Raw genomic sequence first — 23,345 nt, 5'->3', positions numbered from 1 at the left:
GGGCGGTGGAGCCCAGCACGTGGCTCCTGGAGAGCTGCAGGGCCTTGGAGCTCTGGCAGTGCAGTGCCAAACCCTCGTACCCTGATATCCAAAGGAAGATCCAGGAAGGCCTCGTAGGAATCGGAAACAGCCTCGCAGCTCAGGCAGGTGACTGGAAGGCAAAGGGAGAAGCTCAGCCGGGGGGAGGCGACCGACGGTGCCGCTGTGCGCTCTGCCTGCGGCTGCGGCAGCCACACGCTGAGGGGCTTGGCACAGCAGGCAGCAGGGCACCGACAGCTCCAGGGAGCACAACAACTCTGCACACTTACGCCTGGATCTCAGAAGGCCCTCAAATATTTGCTGGATGACAGTGCTGGACTGCGAGCAGAGCCCCAAGCTGGAAAGGAATGGGGTAAGGTAGAGAGTTCTCTCCTCCCTGAGCCTGGCTTTGTCTGGAAGCCCTGGGCACAGGTTTTTCCCTCGAGGGGAGGACATCGAGGGGTGCCAAGGGCTCGGCACCACTGAGAAGGTCGTTTGCTTGTGCTCACCTGCTGCTCCCAGCCGGACACGCTCTCTGCATGGCCAGCAGCATGAGGCAGAAGAACTCGTGTGCATCCTCCTGCCTGTCATACTGGAAATGGTTTCCAGTCCCTAAGAAAGAAGAGGTTAGTGGTGCTGTGCTGCAGGAAGGAAGAAGAGAGGGAGAAGCTCCTGAGATGACTTACACTGGAGGCTGTCGATGACACACACAGGCTGCACGACACTGCCTGCAGACAGCAGGACGGCACAGACGTGCTCCTCCATTGTGCACATCATGCAGAAGTCTTGCTGCTGGCCTGAAGGGGAGGCAAGCAAAGGCCTCAGGTGAGCAGAAATGCCACAGAGATGGGAAAGCTAATGGAGATCTTGACCCTCTAACAACGCCCTCCACTCCTCTGCTGCCAAGGGCCCTCTGTGCCTACAGGGCCAGGACATGCTAGCGCTCAGAAGCCTTGCTTCAGAGGGGTGCTGAAGCGGCTCAGGGTTTGGAAGCCATACACACAGAGGCTTAAGCTGCAGGGACAGGCCCCGAGAGAGAGCTGGGGCCAGGACACGGGGCCCCTCTGAAGGTGAAGACACCCAGAGGTGAGAAGCGGTGCCTGGGCTCCAAGAGCAGCCCCTGGAGGGGCTGGCAGAGAAGGGTGGGTGGCTCCCCGGTCCAGTTCCCTCTGCTGGGCATCCTTGGGAAGTGCCCCCCCGCTCCAAGGAGGTGTTCCTGAAGTACTCACATGAGAGGCTGTGGACCCCAGAGAGGAAGTAGTTGGCCAGAGGTGGGGTGTAGGTCAGGCACTGCAGGATGGAGTTGATGAAGCAGGTCTGGCCCAGGTTGTAGAGGCCAGCTCCAGCACCCTGACTTTGCTGCCACTCCAGGCAGATCTCCGGGCATGAGAGGATCCCCTCTGGCAGAGCCATTCCCTCGACAGCCACTGCAGGGAAATGAGATGTGAAAAGAGATGAGGCCATGCTGCTGCAGCTCAGGTCTTGTCAGAGCTGGTTCTGCACAGGGGCACCCAGCACAGCCAGCTCGGACCTGCCCCCGCAGACAAAGCCAAAGGCTGCCACTGCCACTGCCTGGGGTCTTTGGTCCCCTTCTCTGCCTCCTCCACCCTGTGTGCCCAGTGCCCAATCCTACTTACCTTCGGCAGCGACGGGATGGGAGCCGAAGACTTCTCCTGCGCTTGCAGGCAGTACAGGATCAGCGGTGGGCAGAAGGAGCCACTTGCTGCGAGCAGCAAAGGAAGGAGCCGAGTGAGGCCGAAGGCCAGCTCAGTCCAACTGCCTCTCACTGGCTGCTCAGCAGCCCATATAGACCTGGCCAGGTGAGGTCACAAGCGCTGGCGTGTCCCAGCAACTGCCCCATTGTGACACGGGGCTGCCTGGGGGCCCTGGGGCAGGAGAAGCAGAGGAGAAGCAGAGAACCATTGAGGGTCTGGTTTTAGGGTCTGGCAGTCATTTCCAGTGCCCAGGCTGCATCTTTGGTGTCCAAACCCTCCTTTTGATGCTCCAAACCTCTCTCAGAGGAGGCTAAAAGCCTCATTTTGTGGTCCCAAAGGTCTGCTCCAACCTCAGTGGTTCTTCTGTCCCGTGGTCCAGGGGAGGCTGTGGCAGGGGAGGTTTAGGTTAGAGACGAGGAACAAATTCTTCCCCTTGAGGGCTGTCAAGGCCTGGCCCAGGCTGCCCAGGACAGCAGTGGAGTCCCTGTCCCTGGAGGGCTTTCCAAGCCATGGACACATGGTGCTGAGGGCCATGGGCCAGTGGTGAGCTGGCAGTGCTGGCTCCAGGCTTGCACTTGATGAGCCTAAAGGGCTCTTCCAAGCAGAGCCATTGTCTGCTTTCCTCGGGCTCCCTGCTCTTTCTCCCCTCTCTTTGCGGGCTGCAGGCTCTTTGCAGGGCTGTCCATGCAGTCCCCACCACCTGCCCTCTGTGCTGCAGCTCTGCCCAGTGCTCACCGCAAACTTTGCACTCCTGGGCTGGATGGCAGCCCCCTGGGCACAAGGCCAGCCCTGCTTTGGATTCAGCCCCTGAGAGGGAAGGAGCCTGTGCAGGGGAGCAGGAAGGGGGCGGCGCTGTCTGGGCCTGTTCCCATGCTCCCTGCCGGGCTGAGAGAGCAGCACCTGGAGAGAAGTTTCCTCCTGAGAGCAGACCCCTTAGGTAGAGTCATTAGCATCCCAGCATCCCAGCATGGAGGGGTTTGGAAGGGAGCTCTGGGCATTGTCCTGCCCAACCCCCCTGCCTAAGCAGGGGCACCCCCAGCAGCTTGCCCAGGATGCCAGTGGCCAGGGTGGGTTTGGGATCTCTGCAGAGAAGGAGACTCCGCAGCCTCCCTGGGCAGCCTGCTCCAGGCCTCCAGCAGCCTCACACCTCCTGCTCAGGTGGAACCTTCTGGGTTCCACTTTGTGCCCCTTGCCCCTTGTCCTGTCCCCAGGCACCACTCGGCAGAGTCTGGCCTCATCTTCTTGCCCCAGCCCTGCCCTGGAGGGGTTGGTCAGCACTGAGCAGATGCCCATTCCCTGGAGGTCAGCTCTCCTTTCTGATTCAGTGCCTTTGCACCCCGAAGGAGCTCAACTCCCTGCTTCTTGTTTTGGGGTGCAGAGCAGCAGCAGTGCTCTGCTGTGTGTGCTGAGGAGCCCCCTGGCCCCTCGGGGTGTTGTCTGCAGCCGGCAGGGCAGCAAGGCTGCCCAGGGGCTGGAGAGCAGGGCTGAGGGCTGGCCTCGATGGGCATCCAGGTCCTCTCCAGCCCAGACATCCTCTGCTGCTGGCTGTGGGCACCTCAGCAGAGCTCCTGCTCTGCCTTTCCTGGTCCAACACACTTGTCTCGGGTGATGGCTCTGCCCCAGCTGCTGAACCATTGCAAGGCCTGCAACCCAAATCTTTTTGCCCAGCACAGGGACAGCAGCCAGAGCCTTTCCAAAGGAGCTCACTCCCAGCCCCCAGTGCCCCTTCCCAGCCCCCAGCAGTGTGGCTGCTGCCCCCTGTATAGGGTTAACACTGCAGGGGGAGTAACCCTGAACCTGACCCTGGGGGTCTTGACCCCTCCCCAGGGGTGGGTCTGAACACCACCAGGTGATGGTTAGCTCACTCCCCCTTCCTGTCCCATAAAAGCAGGGGGGCTTCCTCTTCTCTCTCTCTCTGCCTCGCTCTCTGCTCCGCTCTCTGCATCTCTCTCTCCATCTCTCCGCATCACTCCACTGCATACCACCATACCATGTGCCCATCACCCACGAGGCAGACAAAGCCAGCACCACAAACTCAGGATGTATTTCTACATCTTGTGCTTTGCCATTTTCCCTTCCCTATCCTTTCTAAACTTCCCTCCCTCAGATACCTCTGCTAAGCTATTGTTAAACTGTTCTCTTTTCTAACTTCCCAATCGAGTGAGATTGATTTCTTTGGGTGTGCTTAACCTCTCCTCTCTGCTTCTGACTCCTTTCTGTTGGCAAGGGAGGCAGGAGAGGGAAGGGCACTCTACAAATTGTTCTTGGTTCTATCCCAATTTGATTAGAGTCTCTGGGAATTTCAATCAGAACCGAGACACCCCCCAGGAGCCATCCCTCTGGGAAGTCCTTTCTCCTGAGTCAGGAGGGAAGAGAGCTTCTGCAGCTCTTCCTTCTTGGGCTTCTGCAGCCACAGAGCTCCAGCAGGGAAGGCGAATCCTGCTGCAGAGCTGCTGGCTTTCTAGGGGCCAGGAGAAGCAAGGGCAGGCACCCTGCAGGCACTGGTGCCTGCTGGCAGTGCCCAGGGGTGTGTCTGCAGCGCTGGTGCTGCTGGCTTTGGTCAGCAGGTGCCAGCCAGCCTACAGCAGAAGGGTGCCCTGCTGCCATCTTGGCAGGGCACTGCATGGCAGTGGCCTTCCTAGCCCTGTGTGTGGCTGCTGCTGGAGGCTCCCTGCCCAGCCTGGCTCTCAGGGCTCTGCTCAGTGCCTCTTCCCTCTTCTCTCTGCAGGTGCTGGCGCCAGAGGCACAGCCTGCTCACATCTCCCACGGGCTTGTCCCCTAGCTGCTTGTCAAACTCGACCTTCTCTTCAGCTGCCATTCCCCTCCTGGCCTGCTCTGCCAATTCACCAGTGGCAGTGCCAGGCAGTGCTCAGGGACCTCTGACACACAGCCACAGGTTCTTGGCTTTGCAGCTCAGCCTTCTGCTTGGGGGCAGCTTCACAAAGTGCTCTGCTCCAGGCTGCCCTTTGGCACTTGCTTCAGAGCTGTCCTCTGTGCTGGCAGAAGCAGAAGCTCTTCATGAGCAGCAGGGAGAGTCACCCAACTAAACTCTGGAATGCAAAGTTTCCAGGGAATTCTTTGACCTTGGCACAGCAAAGTGCCCTGGGGGCCAAGAGGGCCAGTGGGGTCCTGGGGGGCACTCAGCAGAGGGTGTCCAGCAGATGCAGGGAGCTTCTCCTCCCCCTCGACTCTGCCCTGCTGAGACCTCATCTTGAGTAGTGCCTTCAGTTTGGGGCTCCCCAGGTGAAGAGGGACAGGGATCTGCTGGAGAGGGTCCAGTGGAGGCTACGAGGCTGATGAGGGGACTGGAGCAGTGCCTGGTGAGGAGAGGCTGAGGGCCCTGGGGCTGCTGAGTCTGGGCAAGAGAAGACTGAGAGGGGATTGAATCAATGTCTGTAACTCTCTGAGGGCTGGGGGTCAGGAGGGTGGGGCCATGCTCTGCTCACTGCTCCCTGGCACAGGACAAGCAGCAATGGATGGAAGCTGCAGCACAGGAGGTTGCAGCTCAACACAAGGGGGAACTTCTTGCCTGGAAGGGTCCCAGAGCCCTGGCACAGGCTGCCCAGGGAGGCTGTGGAGTCTCCTTCTCTGGGGCCTTTCCAGGCCTGTCTGGATGTGTTCCTGTGTGCCCTGAGCTAGACTGGATGGTCCTGCTCTGGCAGGGGCTTGGACTGGATGAGCTCTTTGTGTCCCTTCCAACCCCTGACGTCTGTGAGCCTGTGGTCAGGAGTCACTAAGGAGCACCACTTCTAACCTTCCATTCTCTATTTGTCCACTTCAAACAAGGGTAACCTCAAGCCTCCTCTGCTACCAATTTCTGCTGCCGTGGTTTGTTTCCAAGAGCAGACAGAGCGAGATGCTCCCAGATGGGTTGGAAAGAAATACAGACTTGTGTTTCAAAAGACAGAGACAGACCAATTCCAGGGCATATCCAGGACACAGGACACCCCCATTAAACCTTCCCCCAGCCCCTAAGGATGCAACACGTAGTAAGGCTCTGCAGATCCTCTCTGCAGCCCACAGACTGCAGCTAGGAGCACTAAGTCTCAGCAGTCTGAGAGGCGATGGTAAGAAGGAGTCTGTTGGGACCTGTCTCTTTGCACTTGGGCATGAAAGCGACAGAAGACAGAGCAGCCTAAGCAGCTGCCACATAGGATGCACAATCTTGACAGAGCCATGCCCCGAGCAGCTTCCTGAGGTGCAGGTCTGCTTTCCTGCAGCCCTGCTGGGGCTGCTGCAGGATGAAGAGAAGCAGCCTCGGCAAACTCAGTCGAGCTGTGTGGGATAAGTGCTGCTCCCTCGTCAGGTTAGGTGCAGGCTTTGCACAGCCTCTCCCAGGGAAGGCTGCTGGCCTCGCCAGGTCGAGGAAGCTGCCTGTGCACAGCTGCTGCTCCAGGATGGGCCTCGCTTGTGCTTTTCTGGTTGGGTCTGGTGGTGTCCCTGCAAGCCAGGCTGTGGCGAGAGCGCTGGCGAGGGCGGCTGGCAGCTGCAGAGCTGGGCTGCTAGTGCAGAGCTGCTTCTGTCTCAGGCAGGACTGCAGCCTGGGAATGCTTCTTTCAGCCTGTTTTCGGCCTGGCAGGAACCATGGAGCCACGAGGCTGGGGCAGGCATTTCCCTGCGGGGACTTCTGTGCCCTGGCCCAGCCCAGAGCCTTGCCTAAGCCCACTGCAGGCTTGCAGAGCACTTCTGCTGCAGGCTGAGTGCTGCCTGCGTGCTGAGGAGATGGAGCAGAGCCATGCAACGCCTGCTTGCAAGCAGTGTGCTGAAGGGCTGTGCCCTGCTGGCTCACGGACACATCTGCCTGTGCTCAGCCCTCACTCAAGCAGCAGGTTTCTTCTGGGCCCAGGTCCTTTCTGAGACCGACTGTAGCTTTGGCGAAGCCCTCAGGGCAAAGGTTCCCTTCCCAGGGACAGCAGCACCTCGGCCATGGCCACCCACACATCTGCCAGCTGAGCTCCTTTGAGGACGTGTGGCAGCCCCTGCTGGTGCACTGGGGGCAGCTGAAGGACAGGGCCTGGCTGGCTCAGCAGCATGGGCCCAGGAGCAGCAGGAGAGGCAGGCCTGCCTTTCCCCCCCGCCTTTGGTGTGTGTTGGTGCCCGTGCACAAGCCCTGCTGGCCCTCATGTCCCTCACCAGATTCACACCCAGAGGGGCTTTTGCTTCCCCAGGCTTCTGTGCCTTTGCTTTCCCTGCCACTGCCTAACTGCCTGGGTTATGAGGTCAGAATGGGGCAGTTCTGTTGCCATGGTGTCGGGGCACAGTGGGAGCCACTTGAGCTTCAGCTCCTCTGCGAGAGGACTGCTCTGGTGTGCTGGGGGAATCTGGCCCCTTGATTGCTCTCAAGGCGCAGTTATCCCCAACGCCAGCGCCCGAGGCGAGGATGGATGAGAACGGCGGAGACCAAATGGCATCCCTGAAGGAGTTACTGCAGGTACCGTGCCTGGGCCTCTGCCAAGGGGCCAAGCATCCCCCAGAGGCTGAGGAGCTCTGCCCCCCAAATCCCACAGGCATTTCCCCAGAGGGCAGAGGGCTGGGCAGCAGGAGATGCTTTGCTCTGCTCTGGTTCAGCCTGGCCTCCCGTACCCGAGGCTTTGGGAAGGAAAACCTCCTGCAAGTCAAACCACTGCACAGCTCCCTGGAAGGAGGCTGGAGTGAGGCCAGTGTTGGTCTCCTCTCTCACATACCTAGTGGCAGGACTAGCAGAAGTGGGTTTCAGTTGTGCCAGGGGAGGTTTAGACTGGGCATTAGGAAGAGCTTCCTGACCGAGAGAGGAGTGAGGCATTGGAACAGGCTGCCCAGGGAGGTGCTGGAGTCACCGAGCCTGGAGCTGTTTGAGAAGCTGCAGCTGTGGCACGTCAGGATATAGTTCAGTGGCCCTGGTAGCTGGCTTGTGGTTGGACCCAGTGAGCTCTAAGGGCCTCTCCACACCCAGCCCCACCTCTGACCCTCTTCTCCTGGCTGAACAGGGATACGACGAAGAGGCAGTGATTGACCAGGGAAAATGGTGCAGCACTGCCAGCGTTCGCTACGAGAATGAGCTGGAAGGTGAGGCTGTGCTGAGAGCCTGGCAGAGGAGCCACCAGCCCAGCGCCTTTTCCCATGGCACCAAGGTCGTGCTTCCTCCTGGCAATGGCTGCACTGCCTTGGCCACCTCTGCAGCATCGAGAGCACTGCAAGTGCTGCTTCTTTTGCAGAGCACCGTACCCAGGACGTGGGGAGGAGGCGACTGGTGAGGAGAAGCCGATCCCGCAGCCGGGACCGTCGGTGTCGCTGCAGCCACCGTGAGTGCCACCGGGGTGTGCCCTAAGCTGCCTGGGGCTGTGTGCAGCTGGGGGCTTCTGCAGGCAGGTCCATGTGGCTTGCTGTGCTCCAGAGGGAAACGGCAGCAGTTCGCCAGACCTCCTTTTGCCAGGCTCTGCCCTGGTGGGTGCTTAAGGCAGTTCCGTGCACAGTGGAGGGAGGCTCCTCTTCCTTAGAGGGATCCTGGCATTAAAAACAGACCTGTGGGGAAGGAAAGCTGCCCACCCTCACGCAGAGGTGACACAGCTGCTGCCCCTTCTGCATGGCTCTGGGCGAGCATGGACAGAGCCAGGGTAGGGCAGCCAGCCCAGCTGCATGGCTGAACTGGTGCTGAGCTGATGGTCACTTGAGCCGTGAGCACGACAGGCTCTATTCGGGCACACTGACAGGACAGGGCTTTGTCTTCTGCCCCCAGAGAGCCCATCTCAGCGGGTGCAGGCCATCCTTGCGAGCGAGGAGGACAAGCAGCATGTTGCCCACAAGGTGTTCAGCCATCTGGCTGAGATCTACCTGGCAGAGGGTGGAGGTGCTGTGTGGAAGGAAGCAGCAAGGTAAATCCCTGCTGCTGGCAGTGGTGGGAGAGGCGCCCTGGGCCAGCAGCACTCGCCAGCTCTTCTTTCTGCCTCTGGCATGCAAAGCTGTCCCAGCTGCTGATGCCAGGAGCCTTCTTCTCTTGCTCCCCCGCAGCTCTATCAAAGGGGTGGCAAAGCTGGGGGTACTTTTCCCACGACTGGGGCTGATGATGTTGCATGTCCGCAGGTGGTTGAAGTTTGAGGAGGACGTGGAAGACGGCGGTGAGCGCTGGAGCAAGCCCTACGTGGGCACACTGCCCCTGCCCAGCCTCTTGGAGCTGAAGAGCTTCATCACCAGTGGGACGGTGCTGCTGGACATCAGTGCCAGCAGCATGGAGGAGATTGCAGGTACCGTGGGCTCTGTGTCCCTCTGGCAACGGCCACAGTCCTCTCGCCGTGGTGCCCTCCACTCCCCGCTCAAAGCCTGCCCCAGTGGCAGGGCCCTTCCCACAAGTGCTGCTGTGTGCAAGGTGTGGCTCGGCTGCAGAGCAGACGTCCAACCCTCGCACCAGGTTTGCCCTCGAGGGCGGCATCCTTCTGGAAGCCATTTGTGGGGTTAGAGAAGCGACTGCAGAAGGTGTTGGGGCTTGGCAGGTCGCAATTAGAAACAGGCTTGGGGGCTGGGAGGTTGGTGCTCTGAGTCCCCTCCTTCCCTTTGCCACCCCCAGATGCCATCCTGCAGCAGCAAGGACAGCTCACAGGGCCTGAGGAACAGGCACGGGCAAGAGTCCGAGAAGTTCTTCTGATGCAGCATCAGCATCAGAAGAAGAAGGAGAGGAGCTTCTGGCTGCCCAAGGCTGTGGCACCAGGTGAGGTGGTGTGCAGGCCTTTGACAGGCTGAAGGCTTCTGCAGGGCTTTGGCCCCATTAGACTTGTCCTGGCACAGCAGTTGCACTCGGTCCATCTTTCTGTGTGCCTTTCCTTCTCCTCCCAGCCCAAAGACTCAGCCCTCAGCCTGCTCCGGGCGCTGCTGAAGCTGAAGGTGTGCCGAAGCAGGAGAGCGCGGCGATGGCTCTAAGCAAGGTGAGACACCTGCAGCTTTCTCCTGCCTTTAGGGCCAGGTGTGCTCTGGCAAACGTGGCCCCAGGCTGGGCCGCAGAGCGCTGAGGGCTCTGCTGTGGGGGCAGTTGCCTGAGATTTGCTTCTGGTGCCCAGGCGGAGCAGCGCTTGCTGAAGAGAATTCCCGTCGCGGCCGAGGCGTGCAGCGTGCTGGTGGCAGAGCTGGATTCCCTTCAGCAGCCTGTCGTGGCCTTTGTCCGCCTGGCCCAGGCTGTCCTCCTGCCGGGGCTGACACAAGTGCCCGTCCCAACAAGGTCTGAGTCAGCAGCACAGAGGGTTTGCTGCAGAAGAGCCCCCCCCAACAACATCCACCTCCACGCATCAGTTGGGCCTGCCAAGGGAACCAGGCCCACCCGCCTGTCCCTGCCTTTGCTTCTCCCTTGCCTGCTGTGGCTTTCGTGCCCACCAGCCCACTGGAAAGGCACTTGGCCCCCAGGTTCAGCATTTGGGGTTGACTCTGATGAATTCCAGATCCCTTGCCCGTGTGTGCCCGCTGGAGCCATAGTCCGGGCCGGGAGCTTCCTTAGGTGCTCTTTGAGCAAGGACATCTTCTTCTTCCTCCTCCTCATTTTGCTTTTCTTGCCCAGGTTCCTGTTTGTTCTGCTGGGACCAGCAGGGAAAGCCCAGCAGTACCACGAGGTCGGCAGGTGCATGGCTACTCTCATGACGGACGAGGTACCAGGAGAGAAGGGAGCTCTGGGTCACCTCTGGCTTAAGCAGAAGGCTGTGGTGTGCCCCTGGGGATGGGCACTCGTGCAGCAGCTGCTCACACGGAGCGCGGCAGAGAGATGTTTTCTGTGGGGGGAAGTTTCCTGCCCTTCCCAGCAGGAAATGTGGGGAGAATTCTCCTGCCTTTAGCCAAGAGCTTCTTGCAGTGGTGAGGGCATCCAAGGTGGCTGTCCTCTCAGCAGCTTGTCTCCTGCTGGCAGGTTTTCCAAGCAGTTGCCTATAAAGGCAAGGGGCGAGGTGACCTGTTGGCTGGCATCGAGGAGTTCCTGGAGCAGGTGAAGGTCTTGCCAGCAGGACAGTGGGATCCCTCGATCCGAATCGAGCCCCCAGAGAAGGTCCCTTTGCAGGTGGGTGCTGTGGGGCAGGGAGGGAGGCAGGAGGGCAGCACGGCTGGGGATGCTGCTCAGGGGGACAGACTCTCAGGGTCCCACCTGACAGTCACACAGCCAGAGCAGGAGCAAAGCAAGCCTGTGGTCACAAGTGGGCATCTTTACCTTGCTTCCACGGTCACAGGAGCACAGGAAGACGCCAGGAGCTGTCGATGGCAGCGCTTTGCCAAGCCAGCCGGGGAGACACACTGGTCCTGAGCTGGAGTGGACGGGCAGGTGAGAGCTTTGCCAGGGCGGGGTTTGTTCTGGTGGCCTTTGCAACGTCAGCATGCACCTTCCCTGCTAGCAGGTGTCTGGGCTTAGCTGCTTCACTGGAGGGCTGCACGACCCCACCTATGTCCCCGGGGCTGGGCGGGTGGCAGACGTGGGCAGCTGGGCTCAGGCACAGCATCATCGCACCTGGGTCTCCTTGAGTCGGGGTGGCAGCAGAGGTGTCAAGGCCTGCGGGTAGAGGTCTGCTGCTTCTCAAGGCAAGAGACTGCTTGGGTGAGAGGGGAGGGGCTCTCAGGTCAGGCCTCCCCTTGTTGGAGGAGCTTTTCTGTGTGCCTCCCATTGCAGCGGGTACCAAATGAGCTGGAGCAGACTTGCGGCAGGGAGCCGCCTGCAGGAGCAGTGGCAGGAGTTGTTCTTTCCTCTAGGCTCTGTGGAGGGCTCATCCGGGACGTGAAGTGCAGAGCCCTGTGGTACTGGAGCGACTTTCGCGATGCTCTCAGCCTGCAGTGTCTGGCGTCCTTCCTCTTCCTCTACTGTGCCTGCATGTCCCCGGTCATCACCTTTGGGGGACTGCTGGGGGAGGCGACCGAAGGCCACATCGTGAGCACCTCTCTGGGCTGGCTGGCATGGCGAGGGGCCCAAACTCGGGCACCAGGCCCTGCTGCAGTCACTTTGCTTTGCTGTTGGGTGTTTTGCTCCCCTGATGATTTCTCTCCTCACTGCTGCCTCTCTTCCCCGGGCAGGGTGCCATGGAGTCCCTGCTGGGTGCCTGCCTGTCCGGTGTGCTCTACTGCCTCTTTGCGGGCCAGCCTCTCACCATCCTCGGCAGCACCGGGCCCGTCCTTGTCTTTGAGAAGATCATCTACCAGTTCTGCAAGTAAGGCTGCCTGCCAGAGCCAGCTGCTGTGAGAGCCTGCCCAAGAAGACAACCATGAAGAGGAGATCTTTTGCCTTTGCTGTTCTTAGTGGCAGTGGTTAGATTGCCATTGCCTTCTGTGTCAGAGATGTCTCAGGCTGCTGCTTTAGCACGGGATGCTGCATGGCCTCTGAAGGATGGAGGGGGGTGGTGGGAGGTCAGTTCAGGGTTTCAGGGTCAAAGCCAAGCAGCAGCAGCAGCAGCAGCAGCAGCAGCAGTGAATGAACCACGAGCGTGTGAATGTCCAGGGAAGATGAGACAGATTGCTCTGGTTTGGGAACGAGGGAAGCTTTGCTTTCCTCTGAGCACAGCCGCGGGCACCTCTTAGCCTGATCTGTGCTGGAAGGGGAAGTCTCTTTTGCCCAAACGCCCCCAGAGTTTTCTGCTTGACTCCTTCCTTATGGAAGCAGAAGGAGGCTCCATGTGAAATGGGTATTCTCCGTGAGAGGCCTTTTGTTGTGATGACTTCAGTGTGAGATGAGCCACCCTCCGTGCAATTCAATTTAGTCTTCAGCCCCAGCTTGCTGGCAGCAGCTGACTGGGCACAAAACCAGCCGGGCTTGGTGCTGGGGTGTGCGAGTGATGTGAGGGGGCAGCAGCTCCCACAACAGGGCCCTCGGCTCCATCAGCCTCCCAGGCTTACCCCAGGAGCACTGCTCGATGCTGAGAACTGATTGGCCTCTCCTGCCGCAGCCTGCAGCCCCGGGGCTGTCTGTGGGGGTTCCTGGACACTGCCCTTAGCAGCCACAGCCTGGACACGCTCCTCAATTGCTCCCCGTTTTGCCCAGGGAAGGCAGAGCTGGCAGCCCCTCGCTGCCCTTTCCACCTCTCCATCTGGCTCTGCTTTCCCAGGGACCACTCGCTCTCCTATCTGTCTCTGCGGGCGTGCATCGGGCTCTGGACCTCCTTCTTCTGCATGGTGCTGGTGGTGACCGACGCCAGCTGCCTGGTGCGCTACATCACCCGCTTCACCGAGGAGACCTACGCCTCCCTCATCTGCCTCATCTTCATCTACGAGGCTCTGGAGAAGCTGCTGCAGCTGCAAGTGACCTACCCTGTGCACACGCCCAGCACGCTCGACTCCCTCACCACCTACAGGTGAGTTTTTGCCCCCCTCGAGGCTGCTGTCTCCTGGCAGGAGCTCAGGGCTGCACCTCCTTTGCCTGCTCTTTACCCCTCTCTTGGCTTCTCTCCTCCCAGCTGCAAGTGTGTGGCACCAACCCATGCCAGCAATGAAACCCTGCGCTTCTGGGAGAGCAACCAGATCAACGTGTCTGGCATTGCCTGGCACAACCTCACAGTGACTGTAAGTGCCCCCAGCCACTGCTTCCTGCTGCCGCAGCCATGGGCCCAGGGGCATGCTCGTGCTGCAAGAGTCAGAGCCCTGTGGGTGGGGATGGGCTTCCAAGCGTACTAGTGCTAGACCCTGCAAAGCCCCTCCTTGCCCCAGGCTCCCTTGCCACACACTCACTGCCTGTGTGTCCTGCCTCTCTGCCTCTCCAGGAATGTCGGCGTTTGCATGGAGAGTTTCAAGGAGCTGCCTGTGGGCGCCACGGCCCCTACACGCCTAATGTCTTCTTGTGGTGCTGCATCCTCCTCTTCTCCACCTTCATCCTGGCCAGCATCCTGAAGAACCTGAGGACCAGCCGCTTCTTCACCACCAAAGTAGCAACAGTCTCCACGCTCATCTCCCACCAGCACATGCTCGAAGCTGGGAAACGCCAGCCCCAAAGACGACCTCTGCACCGCCTCGCATGCCCTTCACTGCTTCCAGCAGTGCACACTGCCCACACCATCTCCCACCTGCCCCAGGGCCACTTCTGCATGCTTTTGTTGTCTCTTGGGCACGGGGAAATTGGGTCTCCCACTGTTAGCTTTGCTTTTCCCCCTGTGTAGTTTGTGCTCCGGGGCAAAGCTGCTTCAGGGGAGGAGCTGCCCGAGAGCAAGCCCCAGCTTCTTCCGCTGAGGAAGAAAGGAAGCTGCAGAGCCTCATCCCATTGCGGCCGCGAGTGTGGCTGCAGTGGCCACAGCTCTTGCCCTCCTTGCTCATAGATTTGCCCACAGATTGAACTCAGAGACCCTTCCTCTGCTTCCCTCAACTCTTCCATTGTCTGACACCAGCTCTCACAGCCTCGCTAGCTACCCAAGGGATTAGGCTGCACGTGCTCAGGGCGGTGCGATTCGGTCCCCCAGGCTTCGTGCTGTTGCTGGCCCCAGCTTTGCCATCCCATGCTGTGGCCCTGCTTGCAGTGCCTCTCTCAGCTCTCCTTCTCCCCTAGGTGCGCTCCACGATCAGCGACTTTGCTGTTTTCCTCACCGTGGCTGTCATGGTGCTCACTGACTTCCTGGCTGGGATCCCATCGCCCAAGCTCCACGTCCCCAGTACGTTAAAGGTGAGGAGGTTGCTGGCTTGGGACTGCTTTCAGCGCCTGGGGATGCCAGAGGGGGGTGTCAGGGCAGGCTGGGGCTGAGCCCGGAGGAGATGCTGGTGCTGTGACCATCTCCTCTGCTGCCGCCAAGGGCAAGGTCTCTTTTGGCAATGGAGAGCCAGCCCCAAAGCTCAGTGCCTGCAGGAGAAGGCTCTGGAGGTGCCCGCAAAGAGGACACTGGCACTGCTGAAGCCCAGGAGAGAGGGCGAGCTGCAGCCCAGGCTGGGAGCTGCTCTGACTCAGGGCTGGAGGGGAAAAATGCAAGGCAGTGAAGGGGCTGGGCCGAGAGATGATGCTGATGTGTGCCCTTTGTTGCAGCTCAGCAGAGACGACCGCGGGTGGTTCATCAGCCCCCTAGGACCCAACCCTTGGTGGACAGTGCTGGCTGCGCTCATCCCAGCTCTGATCTGCACCATCTTGGTGTTCATGGACCAGCACATCACGGTGGCTATTGTGAACAGGAAGGACCACAAACTGAAGGTGAGAGGCTTCAGGAGACGACCCTGTGCCAACCCAATGTGGGCCACAGAGGTGGGAAGAAGCTCCTCTTGCAAATACACTGTGAAGGCAGTGGCTGGAGACAGGGCCAGGTTCTGTGGCCAAATGCTCTCCTGCATCAGCAGTGCCACAGGGAGCAAAGGGCAGGGGAGTTCAGGCGAGCAGTCTGCTGCAGCAGCAGATGAATCTGCCTGCGGGATTGCTGTGCTTTTGACGTGGTGGCAGCAGCTGAGGGCAGGAAGCCTTCTGCTGTGCTGCCAGGAATGACTCGGGGAGGGTCAGAGTCAGACTTGGGACACTGCCCTTGCTCCTGTGGTGTGGGATGCTCTGTCCCTTCTTTTGCTGCCTTGCAGAAAGGATGTGGGTATCACCTGGACCTTTTCATGGTGGCCGTGCTGCTCGGGGTGTGCTCCCTGATGGGCCTGCCCTGGTTTATGGCTGCCACTGTCCTGTCCATCACCCACGTGAACAGCCTGAAAGTGGAGTGCGAGGGCTCAGCTCCCGGAGAACAAGTCACGTTCCAGGGGGTGCGAGAGCAGAGAGTCACTGGCTTGATGGTCTTTGTGCTGATGGGCTGCTCTGTCTTCTTGACTCGGGCGTTACAGGTAAGAGGGCAGTGCAGGGCACCCCACAAGCAGCAGTGTTTTGCCACTCACACAAACCCCTCCCGCCCTCTGCAGCCCCGGGGCGCTGCGGAGCAGAGGAGGAGGTGCTCCCAGACCTGGGGGCTTGGCCTGTGCTGGGAACCAGCTCGGGCTCTGCTTTCCAGCCCTTTGGCCCCCACTTTGGTGCGCTCCAGGCAAGCGAGCAAGGCCGAGTGCTTGAACTCCCAGGGGGCTTCCAGGGCCGCCCCTGCTTGCTGGGGGTTCAGGCAGCTGTGGGCAGTGCCCGCGGTACAGAGCGGTGACGCCGCCAGCGCCACGGAACTCACAGACCATTGCCTTCTTCTTTCCAGCTCATCCCCATGCCTGTGCTTTACGGCATCTTCCTCTACATGGGTGTGTCATCGCTGCAAGGCCTCGAGGTACAGACTCTTGAGCAGCCTGCAGCAGGCCTGCTCCCTGCTGCTGCAGCTGCCCAGAAGCAAGGCAAAAGCAGGGGCGTCGGCAAAGCTCTCTGAAAGCAAGCGGCCAAAGGGTGTGGTGTGAGGGAAGCAGTGGGGGGGCACAGGATATGCCTAGGGCTGGAAGCAGCAGGCAGGTGCAGCAGCGTGCTCCGTTTAGGGTCTAGGGCAGGTGAGGGCTTGGGGACGAGAGAAAGGGGGAGTTGAGTGCAAAGGGAAGGCAATTTCCAGTGCTGGTGGCAAGCCTTGCTGGAGGATGCAGCGGGCCAAGAGAGGCTGAGAACAGAAGAGCAGGGAGTAAGGGCAGTCTGGGGCAGCCCTGCTGGGCAAGCGGCTTTAGAGAGGGAGCGGAGGGAACGTGGCTGCTGCTGCCAGGAGGAACACAGTGGCTGCCAGCACTTCTCCTGCCAAGCAACCTCCTGAAAGGACCCTCCAGGCCTCACCAGGGCCAGAAACGTTCTGCAGGCCTCAGCTGGCAACTCTTGCCCTTTTCTTTGGCAGTTCTTCCGTCGCTTGCAGCTGCTCTGTATGCCAGCAAAGCACCAGCCGGACTGCATCTACCTGCGGCACGTCCCCCTGCGCAAGGTGCACCTCTTCACCTTGATCCAGTCCATCTGCCTCGTCCTGCTCTGGGCCATCAAGATGACCCCTGCTGCCATCATCTTTCCCATGCTGGTAAGAGCTGGTGCTGCTCAGCAGCGGATGCTTGCAGGCTGCAGTGAGCTGTAGTGTCAGCTCTGGCCTCGCCATACCTCCCCTCTTCTTTGTGCAGGATTTGGCTCTGATCTTGGTCCGGAGAGCGATGGAGTTCTGCTTCTCCAAGCGGGAGCTCAGCTTGCTGGACGACCTCCTGCCAGAAAGCAGGAAGAAGATGGACAGTGCCAAAAACGAAGGCCAAGAAGAAGAGGTAAGGCCTGCTGGGTGCTCGGGGCTGGGCTGCAAGACTGCCTGTCCCTATCACAGCTTCTATCGCAACGGTGGGGGCCGGTCAGAACTCCAGAGAAGGAGATCCTAATGGCCTGGCCGTGTGTTTGTAGTGACAGCTCTGTACCCTGCTGCACTGCCAGCTCTGTACCCTGCTGCACTGCCAGCTCTGTACCCTGCTGCACTGCCGGCTGCAGCTGCTACGGCTCAGAAGCAGAGGGCAGCACGCAGTGATTTCTCCTGGTCTGTAGTTTACCTGCACTCCAGGCAAAGACAGACAACTTGAGGTGTGCCCTTTCATGGCAGGTAAGGACGGAAGCTGCTGGCAGCACAGGCTGCGTTCAGCTGGAGCTGGGCAAGACTGCTGCTGACTTGGATATCCCAGAGCAAAGCAGTGACAGGTAAAGCCCCAGCAAGGGCCAGGAGCCCCAGCAAGCTCAGCTGGAAGGTGTCTGGCATGCTTCTCTCCACTTGCATCTTTGCTGAGCATCCCGTGGAAAGCAGCAGTCCCAGTGGTGGGAAGATGAACGTTGTGGGCAAGGGTGCAGGAGGGGATTGCTGGGGTCTGACCCTGAACACAACTCCTGTTTGACCCCCACAGCTTGCATCCTCAGGGACTCGAGAGTAGCTGCAGATCCTCAAACCCAGCAATGTGGAGTTGCAGGCAGGACCTGTGCCAGCCGTAGCTTCGGAGCCCAGTGCAGGGCTGAGCACCAAGAAGAGCCACTCCATGGAGCTGCTGCTCTGCAGCTCTCAGGCTCCCTTCCCAAACCTCCTCACGCAGCCAAGCCTCCCGTGCTTATGCTGAGCTTCTGTTCTCCTGGGCCCCCTGTTCCTCCTGCCAGGGCTGCTAAAGCACTTGGTGACAGCAGTCCCCAGCGTCACCAGTGCTCTCTACAATCTCTCCTGCAGGGCTGCTCCTTTCATCGCTCCTGGCCTCAGCCAGGGTGCAGGGAGCATTGTGTAGAAGGCTGCCAGCTCCCACACCAACAGCAGCCTGCGTTCTGGAAGGAAAGAAGGCAGCACCTGCTCAGGAACATCTGAAGCAGCTGGCAGGCTGTGAGGGCCTAAATCGTCTCTCCCTTCTTCATGTCAATGCACAAAGATAAAGATTGCCTTAGTTGCCTCCCCCGGAGAGGAGAGGCTTATGGAATGTGCCATGGACTTGCCACAGAGCTGGCCTGAGTAGCCCCCGGGTGGGTATTCGGTGCCCGAACAGCTAAGAAGCACTGCGGGAGCACTCCCGAAGAAGAACATCCCAGGGCCACACACAGACGCTGAGAAGGACTCTGCAGACTCTGTCTCTCTCCCTGCCCCCATCCCCGGCCCATGGTTATAGAATCCCTGCCCTTTGCCTTCCCTGCTCTCCTCTGCCTTGTTCCCTCTCCCTCTCTCTCCCCTCCGCTCTCTCTCCCTCTGGTTTCCTCAACTCTGTCCTTTAATAAACACTTTTGTGGAGCTATCTGCTCTGGCTTGCACCTTAGTTTCACCCCAGGGACATCTCTAAGACAGCTCTTGCTCCTCTGGACAGAGATATTGTTCTCCTCTGTTCTCTGCACCTGGACACAGGCTCCAAGGCTTTGGAGGAGAGCAGTGCCAACGTGACTGGGGGATGTGCCACGGCAGACGTGGGCAGAAGCAGCCTGTGGCACCTGGAGCACTCCCAGTAAAGCCATGCAGATGCTGCCAGTGATCCTGGGTGCATTTCTGGCCCTGAGCAGCTCTAGAGCAGCAAAGGGAGCTGCACTTTGCAGTCCGTGGAGCTTGCTGGTGCTGAGCCTCAGCGTGTCCATGCTGCTGTGGTTCTGCAGTGGCTGCAGGGCTGCCGCCCCTGTAGCATCCGGAGCTGCCCTGCCACTGCCTCCCTCCTGTGTCCGGCAGGTCCCCAGCGCTGAGCTCGGCGGGCCCGGCCCCGGCTTCCTGCGCTGCCGTCCCCGCCCCTGGTCGCAGCAAGCTGCTCGCCCCCGGGGAGGAGCGAGGGGCGCCTGGGGGCAGCGCCGCCAGTGCTGCCGTGCCCGGGGGTGTGCTGCCGCCGCAGCGCTGCCTGCCGGCCGGACCCAGCCCTTCTGGGCAGGGCTTGTCTGCGGGCTGGGCTCGCTGCAGAGCAGGCAGAGGCTGCCCTGGCAGCTGGGGGGGTGCCCCAGCTCCTCTTTCTTCGCGGCTCCATCTTCCAAAGGGACGTGAACGGAGAGCTGGGGAAGGTGCTGGGAGAGGTGAGAAGGGCCGAGCGTGGGTTGGAGGCACAGGGAGCAAAGGACAAGGGCTGGGCGAGGAGCAGGAGCAGAGGGCTGCACAGGCAGCAGGGCGAGGAGCAGGAGCAGAGGGCTGCACAGGCAGCAGGGCGAGGAGCAGGAGCAGAGGGCTGCACAGGCAGCAGGGCGAGGAGCAGGAGCAGAGGGCTGCACAGGCAGCAGGGCGAGGAGCAGGAGCAGAGGGCTGCACAGGCAGCAGGGCAGAGGGGCTGTGCTGTGCCCGTTGCCAGGCACCGGCAGGTGCAGCTGCCCAGGGCAGTTCCTTACCGGCTGGGCAGTGGGGGCTGGGCACAGCCCCTTAGGGGGCTGCGTCTTCACTAGGGACCCTTGGGGAACTTGCACCTCACTCTCAGGATGAATGGAACACCCCCGAGTGTCGGGTTTGTGCCCCAGCGTGCAGGTAGCGAGGCAGGGGCTATGGCGTAGCTCTTGTCAGGAACTTCCAGAAGCTTCCTCCACTCCAAGCTGGACCTGCCTCTGGCCGAGGCCAAGCCAATCAGCACCTCTGAGAGGACATCAGAAGCGGAGCCCTCCGTGGCTGAGGGGACTGCAGCCCACGGAAGGGAGGCTCAGAGGTGAGCTCTGTGTGTTCAGCAAGCAGCAGTCTTCCGATTCCTGTCGGCTGCGAGTAGATGGTGAAGAGTCACCCTAGAGAAGCAACACTGCAAGTCTTAAAGCTGACAAGGGGGTACTTTTCATCTCCCTCAGCGCCCTCTCTCCACCTCAGCATGTTAAAGATTGCCTTTGTTGCCTCCCTGGAGTCAGCCCAGGTGCCTGGCTGAATGCTCAGGGATGTAACTCAACAGACACAGCAACTTTGTTGCCTCCCGTGGCCTCAGCCTGCCTTCAGTGCCCAGGATGTGTATGAAGAGGTCTCACATCAGCTCCCCCGGAGAGAAAAGGCTTATGGAAGATGCCATAGAGCTGCCATAGAGCTGGCCTGAGTAGCCCCCGGCTGGGTATTTGGAGCATGAACAGCTACGAACAACTGCAGGAGCACTCCCTGTGCTAGTCTGAAGACAGCTAGAATATTTTGGTGAGAAGAATTAGATTACAGGCTGTGAAAGGGAAACAATGGTGATGTCTACTTCACTCATAGGCTTGCTGAGAGGTAGAAGAGCAAGAATCCAACTATAGATAAGGTAGTCGCTCTCTGTCCGGGCTCTGGGCTGCATTCTTCTCTCTCTGACCTAACCTGATTAATCCACCTGCTTCCTAACCCCCTGGCTGGCCCTCCAGTTTTCCTCAGGCACAAGGCAACGTTTGGGGTAAGGTAGAGAGGGGTGGGAGAAGGTGGAAGGGCAGTTGGGAGCCCCTCCTGGGGACTCAGGTTTCTGGAGGGCTGTTGTGCTTCTGTATCAGTTTTACCTTGTCTATCTCTGTCTATAGCTGTCTATACTGTAAGTATCTGCTTGTATATTCTGCTGAGCTGCAAATAGAAGCTTCATTCAATTTCCAGAGCTGGCTGAGTCTACTCTGGGTGATTTCTAAAGTGTGTGGGGGGAACACCCAAACCATCACATCCTTTATTTTTTGGCACTCCAACATGGGGCAAATTAATTTTGAGTGATTGTTAATTAACTCTGGGAATCAGAATGAAGCTAATGAAGCTATTTCACTTAGTGGGGGCTACTGTGTGGCCTATTATCTGCTTTCCTATCTATAACTGGATTAAAACTCAAATTGGTTACCTTTTGCTTAATATAATCTTGATGAAGATCAAATCAAAGATTACAGCTCAGAGCTTGGGAGCTCACTCTGGTTCCCCAAATCTGTTGGTGTGCTGCAGCTGCTGGAGGCCAAACACCATTGCCAATGGCAGGTTCCTCCTTTTCCTACCTCAGCACCGAAGGTCATTGCACATCTGACAGCTTCAACCGCCAAGTGTCTCAAAGAGCATCTGAGCAAATGCTTCAAGAGCTCTTGAAAGAGAAGGAGAAGGAGAAGGAGGGGAAGGAAGAAACCACCCAGGACTCAACTAAGCAGCTGAGAAGAGCTGAAAGGAGCAATGCCAGGCTGCAGAAGAGGCTGGAGGAGCTGGAGAAAGCTCACTTGCAGGAGACCTCTTCACACCACCCCGAAAGAGAACCACAGGAGGTGCAGAGGCAGGCGACTGCCACTGTCTGTGCTGGAACCCAAACACCACTGCTGATGTGGGCTTCCTGCTCAGGCAAAGAGCAACAGGTAAGGGAGGGCTTTCGAGGTAAGGACTTGGCTGGAGGATGACACTCAGAGAGCTGTGGTCAAGAGCTTGATGTCTGTGTGGGCAGCACTGCTGAGTGGTGTCCCTGAGAGCCTAGAGAGGTGTGCCCAAGAGAGCCCCATGCAGGTCAACAAGCCCAAGCTTTAGGCCCTGCACCTGTCTTGGAGTGGGCCCAAAGCTGGCCAAGGGCTGAGGGAGGAAGAGATTGAGAGCAGAGAAGGCTGTGGGAGGCAGGGCCAGGGAAACTGTCCAGGAGGTGGCCAGGTGCTCTTGCAGCCCAGAACAAGGCCAGGGGCACCGTGGGCTGCATGAGAAGCAGTGAGGGCAGAGCAGGGGGAGAGAGGGGATTGTGCCAGTGGGAGAAGGACAGGGACCTGGCTGCTCCAGCAGGTGCAGAGGAGGAGCTCAGAGCTCATCAGGGGGCTGCAGCAGCTGCCCTGGGGGACAGGCTGAGAGAGTGCTTCATGTGCTGGGCTTCAGAGGGCTCCAGTAACAGCTGGCATGGATCTTCCCCCAGCCAACAGAGAGACAGCTGCAGGCAGAGCTCGACGATGCTTTGGGCAAGCTGCTGCTAGCAGAAGTGGCAGCGAAACTTCATCAAAGAGAGAAGGAGGAGCTGCAGGAAGATCACTGCCGCCTGCAAGCTGCACATGAGGAGCTGCAGCAGCTGGTGGCTGAGCTGCAGCAGCGCTTGCCGAGGTGTGGGCAGAGTCACTGCAGAGCAGCACTTTGTTTGGAGGAGAGTGAGCAGCAGTGGCTGGACATGGTGAGAGAGGAGAACCTCCAGCACGAGCACACGCAGGTCAGTTCCACTGCATCTGCTCCTCTGCGCCTTGGCTTCCGACGCGGCTGCGGTCGTGGCTCGCAGGGGCTGTGCCTTGGCTCTGGCTCTCATGCTCAGTGCTGAGGCTTTGACTCTCCTGCTTTAGGCCAAGAGAGCTTTTGCTGTCAGAAGAGAGCTGAAGACCACAAAGCCTTCATGGAAGTACATTGGGCAGCGGCTTGAAGCTCTGGAGAGAGCAAACAGGCTGCTGAGGGACAGCTCCCGGGAGCTGGCCTGGCTGAGGGCAGAAAAGAGAAGAGGTGAGGCTTGGCACCTGGAAATGGGCAGAATGCATCCACCTGCACAGTAAGTGCCAGCACTCTGGGTTTGTCCCCACACAGCCACTGTGGCCCTTTCCAGTGCAGCTTTTCTGTCCCCCTGCCCTTCCTTGGCTCTGCTCCGCAGGCTGGGGGCACCTTGCAGGCAGCAGAGCGTGCACAAGAGTGAGCCTTGGGCTGTGCCTTCCCCCAGGCCTGCTTTGCTTTCTCTGCCCTGCCCCTGAAGGAACAGAGCTGCCCAGGCCCCTTGGGAGGGTGCTTAGTGAGTTTCTTTCTCCCAGGCTGCTGCAGCCACCTCCTCTCCCTGCAGCTGTGGTGGAACAGAGGAGCTGCCTGGCTGCTGCTCTTGGCCTCCCACTGAGGACAGACAGCCTGGGAATGCAGAGGGGACAGCACAGGAGCCTGTGGGCCAAAGCCACTCTCCTGGGCTGCCATGTCAGCAGGGCACCTTCAGTGGGAGGTTACAGCAGGAGCAGGGAAAGAGCTCTGGAGTCCTTCTCACCTCCTAGGAGAGGTTCTCCAAAGGCAGAGCTAACATCAAGCCTGACAGCAGACAGCAGAAGTCTCTGTTCCTCTTGTGGCCTTCCACCCTTTGTTGCTGCTTGTCCACAGACATCTCCCAGGCTAGAGCTGCCCTAGAGCTAACTCTGCCTCTTGCTTTCCTCTCCAGGCCCTGAGGAAGACCAATCCAGAGCTGCTGGGGATTTGCCATGGACATCTCCTGCTCTTCCCTCAGCTCTGCCTCAAGCTCCACACCCCCTGCCAGGGCAAGGCTGTGCCCAATGGTGATGCTCAGCAGAAGGATTATTGAAGTGGACCAAATCACACAAGCACAGAATGTTAGGGGTTGGGAGGTGCCTCGAAGGATCACCCAGCCCAACCCCCTGCAGAGCAGATCACACAGGATCACCTCCAGCCTCTTCCAGTCCTCTGTCACCTTCACAGTGTTTATGTGGAACTTGCT

The 23,345-nt window shown here is 59.5% G+C and overlaps 1 protein-coding gene across 1 annotated transcript; it reads left to right on the top strand.

The window, feature by feature from the left end:
* The first annotated feature begins 1,671 nt into the window (after positions 1 to 1,671).
* LOC135190390 (electroneutral sodium bicarbonate exchanger 1-like) lies at positions 1,672 to 16,916 on the top strand. Its single transcript, XM_064171740.1, has 23 exons — positions 1,672 to 1,767; positions 7,078 to 7,164; positions 7,700 to 7,778; positions 7,928 to 8,014; positions 8,449 to 8,584; positions 8,793 to 8,953; positions 9,274 to 9,414; positions 9,540 to 9,628; positions 9,761 to 9,918; positions 10,252 to 10,339; positions 10,594 to 10,740; positions 10,907 to 10,998; positions 11,421 to 11,595; positions 11,739 to 11,872; positions 12,764 to 13,009; positions 13,112 to 13,217; positions 13,415 to 13,576; positions 14,191 to 14,304; positions 14,659 to 14,820; positions 15,192 to 15,443; positions 15,794 to 15,862; positions 16,403 to 16,576; positions 16,674 to 16,916. The coding sequence occupies exons 1-23, from the start codon at positions 1,672 to 1,674 to the stop codon at positions 16,914 to 16,916; spliced, it is 3,198 nt and encodes a 1,065-aa protein (XP_064027810.1).
* The last annotated feature ends 6,429 nt before the right edge of the window (positions 16,917 to 23,345 follow it).

Source organism: Pogoniulus pusillus, chromosome 36 (genome assembly GCF_015220805.1).
Source record: "Pogoniulus pusillus isolate bPogPus1 chromosome 36, bPogPus1.pri, whole genome shotgun sequence".
Taxonomy (NCBI): domain Eukaryota; kingdom Metazoa; phylum Chordata; class Aves; order Piciformes; family Lybiidae; genus Pogoniulus; species Pogoniulus pusillus.
Note: the sequence above shows the minus strand (reverse complement) of the source record. Positions and strands in the feature narration are given on the sequence as shown.

Coding starts and splice junctions, on each gene's coding strand:
- LOC135190390 (XM_064171740.1), top strand. CDS start 1,672: ATGGGAGCCGAAGACTTCTCCTGCGCTTGCAGGCAGTACAGGATCAGC. Junction 9,919..10,251: donor CAAGTGCCCGTCCCAACAAG/GTCTGAGTCAGC, acceptor TTTCTTGCCCAG/GTTCCTGTTTGTTCTGCTGG. Junction 13,577..14,190: donor GCCGCTTCTTCACCACCAAA/GTAGCAACAGTC, acceptor CTTCTCCCCTAG/GTGCGCTCCACGATCAGCGA.